This window comes from Otolemur garnettii, unplaced genomic scaffold (assembly GCF_000181295.1).
Source record: "Otolemur garnettii isolate 467f Iridium unplaced genomic scaffold, OtoGar3 scaffold00151, whole genome shotgun sequence".
Classification (NCBI taxonomy): domain Eukaryota; kingdom Metazoa; phylum Chordata; class Mammalia; order Primates; family Galagidae; genus Otolemur; species Otolemur garnettii.
Window position 1 is genome coordinate 1,507,052 of NW_003852546.1, and position 6,088 is coordinate 1,513,139.

General features: G+C 51.5%; 2 protein-coding genes across 2 annotated transcripts in view; both read left to right on the plus strand.

Annotated features, from left to right (window-relative positions):
* The first annotated feature begins 2,277 nt into the window (after positions 1-2,277).
* AGRP (agouti related neuropeptide) lies at positions 2,278-3,128 on the plus strand. Its single transcript, XM_003799389.1, has 3 exons — positions 2,278-2,410; positions 2,591-2,676; positions 2,894-3,128. Exons 1-3 carry the CDS (start codon positions 2,281-2,283, stop codon positions 3,074-3,076), a joined length of 399 nt encoding a protein of 132 aa, XP_003799437.1. The 5' UTR covers positions 2,278-2,280; the 3' UTR covers positions 3,077-3,128.
* A 651-nt stretch (positions 3,129-3,779) lies between these two features.
* The window catches only part of ATP6V0D1 (ATPase H+ transporting V0 subunit d1), a 50,671-nt gene continuing 48,362 nt past the window's right edge, over positions 3,780-6,088 (plus strand). Inside the window, exon 1 of the mRNA XM_003799390.2 lies at positions 3,780-4,061. Within this exon, the coding sequence (XP_003799438.1) occupies positions 3,932-4,061 (130 nt within the window). The 5' untranslated portion in view covers positions 3,780-3,931. The remainder of the gene's footprint in view (positions 4,062-6,088) is intronic.

Below are 6,088 nucleotides of genomic sequence, written 5' to 3' on the forward strand. Positions count from 1 at the left end.
TTTTGGTTGCAGCTGTCATTGTTGTTTAGTAGGCCTGGGCCCGGGCTCAAACTTCAGCCTCGGTGTATGTGGCCGGCGCCCTACTCACTGAGCTACAGGTGCCAAGTCATTTTTTTTCTTGAGACACAGTCTCGCTCTGTTGCCCTGGGTAGAGTGCTATGGCATCATAGCTCACAGCAGTCTCAAACCCTTGGGCTTAAGTGATCCTCTTGCCTCAACCTTCTCAGTTTCTGGGACTACAGGCACCCGCCACAACACCCAGCTAGTTTTTCTATTTTTTCCTATTTATTTATTTATTTTGAGATAGTCTCAAGCTGTCGGCCTGGGTAGAGTGCCGTGGCATCACAGGTCACAGCAACCTAAAACTCTTGGGCTTAAGCAATTCTCTTGACTCAGCCTCCCAAAGACCTGTGACTATAGGTGCCTGCCATAACACCCAGTTATTTTTGTTGTTGCAGTTGACATTGTTGTTTTTAGCTGGCCCAGCCAGATTTGAACCTGCCAGCCTCAGTGTATGTGATCAGCGCCCTACCTAATGAACTATGGGCCCTTTCTATTTTCTTTAATTTTTTTTTTTTTATTGTTAGAGATTCATTGAGGGTACAAGAAACCAGGTTATACTGATTTCATTTGTTAGGTAAAGTCCCTCTTATACTTGTGTCTTGCCCTCAAAAGGTGTGTCACACACTGAGACCCCCCAACCCCCTGCTCTTCCTTTTCCCACCTTCTCCCACCTTCCCTTTCTCTGCTGTTCCTTTCCCCCACCCCTCCCTCCTTCTCTGTCTCTCTGCTCTCTCCTTCCCCCACTCCCCCACCATGTACTAGGTCATTAATTGTCCTCATATCAAAATTGAGTACATAGGATTCATGCTTCTCCATTCTTGTGATGCTTTACTAAGAATAATGTGTTCCACTTCCATCCAGGTTAATACAAAGGATGTAAAGTCTCCATATTTTTTAATGGTTGAATAGTATTCCATTAGTATTCCATAGTGTTCCAAGTCTAGGCTATGACAAAGACACCAAAACAGCCAACACCACTCTCAGGAAAAGGGGCTGGTCCTTTGCTGGTTGACCTAAGGGTCCAGTTCAGGGACTACCTCTTCAGAGAGGCTCTCCTGATTTCCCGATCCCTCCTCCCTGGGCAGTAGGAAATGGCTCTCTTACCTTCCAGGACTATAACCCTTAGCCAACTACTCAGAGTCTGTGGCTCACTTGAACTTGGGAGTTTGAAACCAGCTTGGGCAACTTTGAAAGACCAGGTCTCTTTTATAAAAAGCCTCCCAGAGGGGTGAGGGAAGGAGAGGCAGGTGGGGTCCTGTGTGTCCTGCCATCTCCTCAAAAGGGCAGTTCTCACTCTAGTCATGTGTTGATGAGACCAGGCAGGCACAGAGGCCTGACAACGCAGGCGGAAGGGAGCAGACATTAGCACTAATGAGGCAGGCAGCCTGAAAGCTTTTTACTCTGAAATGGCTCACCCACCCAGGGAACAGTCCGTTCTGCTTCCTTGGCTTCCAGGAACCCTAGGTGGAAAATGGTCTGGGGACAAGAGCAGGGGTGGGGAGTCTTAGAGAAGCCTGAAGGGAGAGGGGAGGGGAAGGAGGACCAGAAATGCAGTCAGGAGGGATTGCTATTGGTTAGGTGGGCTTCTCCCTCTCTTCTTTCCCCACAAAGAAACCAAGGGTCTGGTTCTGTATCCCTACCCCTGCCCCACAATGGCCCATCACCCTCTTTAATGCCCTTGATCCAAGTTCCCAGAAGCAAAGGAAACAACAAGCCACATAGGGGCTGAGTAAGAATCTCCGGGGCCACAAATTAGATTAAGCTTCCAGGGCCACCTGTGTTATTACTAATGGCTCTACATTGGCATACCCCCTAGGTCTGTGTCCTGTGGAAATTTGGGGGTCCTGGGCACCTTATCTTGTTCCCAAACTTTAATTGGCTCCTAGAGTCCTCACTTCAAATTGGAGATGGGCATACCTCTTGCAGAGCAACAAAAGCTCAGGTTCCAGGGAGTGAGGCCTAAATTGAGTCCCCACCCTCCAAGGAGGGCCCCCTGCACAGGGAACAGTCACGTGTGGGCCCTTCATTAGACTCTGCCATATAAGCTGAGAGCACAAGGGGTCAGGAATGCTCTAGCCAAGGATTGAGCAAGCAGAGGTAAGTCCTCAGGTTAGGGAGGGAATCATACTCCCTGTCGGGGGCTCTAGCTGGGCACCTAGAGGATACTCCAAGGATGAAAGAGGGACTAAGTGGTGGGTCTTCCTGCTGAGCCAGGCCATGCTGAATGCAGTGCTGCTAAGCTGTGCCCTGCTGCTGACGTTGCCCACCATACAGGGGGCCCAAATGGGCTTGGCCCCCATGGAGGGCATCAGAAGGACTGACCAGGCCCTGTTTCCAGAGCTCCCAGGTCAGTGTGGACAGGGGTAGGGCTGGATGGGGCCTGGATGCTCTCTTACTGCAAACTGTTCCACCTGGTATAAGCCCTCCTTCTCCCTTCCCAATCCTAGACCTGTAAGGTGGGTGCTTTGTGCATGGTTGGGATGGGAGTGGGTTGGGGGGAGTCCTGCCCTAACACCCTTTGCTCCAGGCCTGGGCCTGCAGACCCAGCTGAAGAAGACAACTACAGAACAAGCAGAAGAGGCTCTGCTGCAGGAAGCTGAGGCCCTGGCAGAGGTAACTGCCTAGGGAAAGGGATACGATGGCAGGGCTTGGGAAAGGACTTCAAGTACTATCCCTCTCCTTAGCTCCAGAACCCCTCACCATGCACCAGTGACACTGCAGACCACACCTCCTAAGCGCCATTGCCATTCTGCACAGATTGGTGCAGCTGAGATCCCTGGACCTGTCTCCAGAGGCCGGGGTCCACATTCCTGCTTCCCCATTCCTATAGGTGCTAGACCCACAGGACCGCGAGCCCCGCTCCCCGCGTCGTTGCGTAAGGCTGAACGAGTCCTGCCTGGGACAGCAGGTACCGTGCTGCGACCCGTGCGCCACGTGCTACTGCCGCTTCTTCAATGCCTTCTGCTACTGCCGCAAGCTGGGTACAGCTATGAACCCGTGCAGCCGCACCTAGTTGGCCGACGTTGGGGTCGGGGCAGGGGGATGTGAATAAAGGATGGGACCAATCCCAAGGCTGTGGTTATTTCGAATGTTGCCGTCGAAGTGGGGGAGGGTCTCACGGTAGGATAGGAGTGTTGCCAAACTGAGAAACCATAAATGCTCTTCCTCCAGAGCCTGGGTTATCCCACCATCAGAGGCACATGTGCTTTCAGGGCTCCTGGCTGAGGAAAAGCCGCACTTAGCCCTTTAGAATTCGGTATGCGGGGAAGGGGTGGGGATCGGATAGTGCGGCAGGAAGGTGCTGTAACTCCGAGCTAGCGAATAAACATTAAACTTCAGGGCCTGCTTGCGGCTATTTCCACGCGTGACCTTCAGCAAAGTCCGCCCCTCGCCGCACCTCAGTTCCTCTCCGGGGCAGAGGGCCGATTCAGCAGTCTGGAATCTCTCCACGTAGGAGAAGCAACGCCCACTCCCATCTTTATCTCACCAGACCCAGCAGCGCCAGGTGCATTAAACTCGGGAAATGTAGAAAAAGGGGCCAATGGAATCCCTGAGGCTACGGGCGCCACCACCAGGCGGGCCTCAAACAGCCAAGCAGCGCCCGCGCCAGAGCTCAGGAGGCACGCCTCCCTTCAGTGCGCAGGCGCGAGAGGGCCATTTCCAACCCACACCTGCGCAACGCTTTCGAGCGAAACCACCCGGAAGTGGGGCACCGCTCAGGGCCCCGCCCTGTTGCGGTCACGTGAGGCGCTGGTGCGTCACCTGACGCTCTTGACAGTCGGCTAAGGGCGCAGCGTCAGCTGATCGCAGAGTCGCTTTGCGTGCGGGCCGGTTGGGGTTCCACTGTCCCACCGTCCCCGCCGCAGCCATGTCGTTCTTCCCGGAGCTTTACTTCAACGTGGACAATGGCTATTTGGAGGGACTGGTGCGCGGCCTGAAGGCTGGGGTGCTCAGCCAGGCAGACTACCTCAACCTGGTGCAGTGCGAGACGCTCGAGGGTGAGCCGCGGGGCCAGACTGAAGGGCCTTGGAAGGCCGGGTTGGAGGCCGGCCTCAGCCTGAGGGTTCTGAAGTCTGGGCCCGGAAGCTGAAAGCCCGGGTCTTGAAGGGCCTGAGAGGCCTCTTTGGGAACCCGGGGGTGGATGGAGGGTACACCAGGAGGTGATCTAGCTCTAGTTGCGGCTCAGCGCGGGCTCTGCTAGGATTGCCTCTTCCCCAGTTGTGCTCGCCATGTAGTTTGGAAGGGAGAGGTCTCTCCGCGGTGCTTGGCGCGTGCTAGGTGTTCCCATACCAGCCTCTTTATTATGATGCAGTCAGAGGCTATCGTATGGCAACAATTACGGAAGCTAAGAAGAAAAGCTCCCCCTCCCCTCCCTACACGGACAGCAGGGCCTTTGGGATTGTTGTGTTGGGCTGCGGGCTGAGTCTTCCTGGGGAATTGCTGAGCCAGCTGAGCAAGGATTGCCTCCCAACTCTGAATCACTGGCTAAGTAGTGTCTCCTGAAGGGAGTGTTTGGGAGAGCAAGGGTATCCCTGCAAGTCTGGGAGTATTTAGCCAATAAATCCTACCCCCTCAGCAAGGAGGGGTGATGCCTGTTGGGATAGGATTTCTTAGCAGAAGAGCGGTGAAAATCTGAGTTCCCCTTTTCTCTCAGCACACAGCTCCGAAGTCGGTTGACTTTCTGAGGCACAGCTGCAACAAATGTACTGAGTTAGAGATCTCTTTAATTCCAGTCTTTGCGTACCCCTACCCTGTGTGATAGTGAAGGGTAGGGTGACTAGAATGTCAGTTCCCATTTCTGATGCTCAAATAATACCCTTGAAGAACTGATAGCCTTATGGTTGCTAGGTAAGGGGGAAGATGGCCAGATGATTTATCCACTGGAGAAAATTTTCTCATCAAAAACTTCTTGAGGTTAAAAATGAGCTCAGAGAAAAAAAAATCAGTTATTATTTACCTTGCAAACTAGACCAGTAAGATGAAAATAAATACCTTTAAAATATAAAACTCATTGAAGTTGAAATGCAGTAATTGTAGATTTTATGATTTTTTTTTTTTACATAAATCTGCAAGAAACATTGTTTACCTCTCTTATGCAAGTGGAGGTGGGGAAGGACAAAACACTTTAGGTTCTGGGTTGTTGGAGTCTGCCAGCAACCTGACCACATGGTGGGAAAAGGGGACAGAGAGGGAAGCTGCCAGGGATGGGGCCTGGGCCTAGCACACAGTTTGGCACTTAATGTAAGTTTTATGGACTGACTGGGACTTGTTGAAGATCTTTATTTACTTAAATATAAATGTGAATACCATTGATAATCGGTTGGCCTTCTGTTGGCTTGTTTCTTTTCTTGACTTTCTTCCTGCTGCTGCCTAACCCCCTGTAGAACTTTTGAAGGCACAGGGTTCCTGTTTTCCCAGAAGACCCTCAATCATCCTCCATAAACATGCTAGGCCATTCTTCCTGCAACACTCCTCGGCAAATGGACCCCCTTGTGGAATACCATTCAGACAGACATTTGGTGTGGCATTCAAGGGATCCCTTGGTCTTTCATATATATTTCTCTCCATCATGCAAGTTATCCCACCAGTACTGGGCGCAAATAATTTAGTGGACTTTGGAGTTAGTCAAACTTGAATTCAAATCCCAGCCTTGCCTTACTGGGTTACCTTAGACAAGTTATTTAACACCTCTGGGAGTTGGGCTTTTCATCTTGTATGCTAACATTCCCTATCTCTGGAAGGGTGTGAGACATCAACAAGCTACTGTGTATAAAGTACTCACCCAGCACTGAGGACAGAGTAAGCACGAGGTACATGTTAGCTCTTGTTTTCAGTGTTACTTGCACCTATGGTTCCCTCTGCTTCTTTCTTGTCCCCATGAAGTACAGTGATTTCTGCCCTTCAAGACTCAGCTCTAGTACCACCTCATCTTAGAAACTCTGTGGCCATGCTAGGCTAGAGTGTTGTCCCCTCCACTCAATCACAACTTCTGTGTCATTTGTGCTTCTTTTTTTTTTTTTTTTTT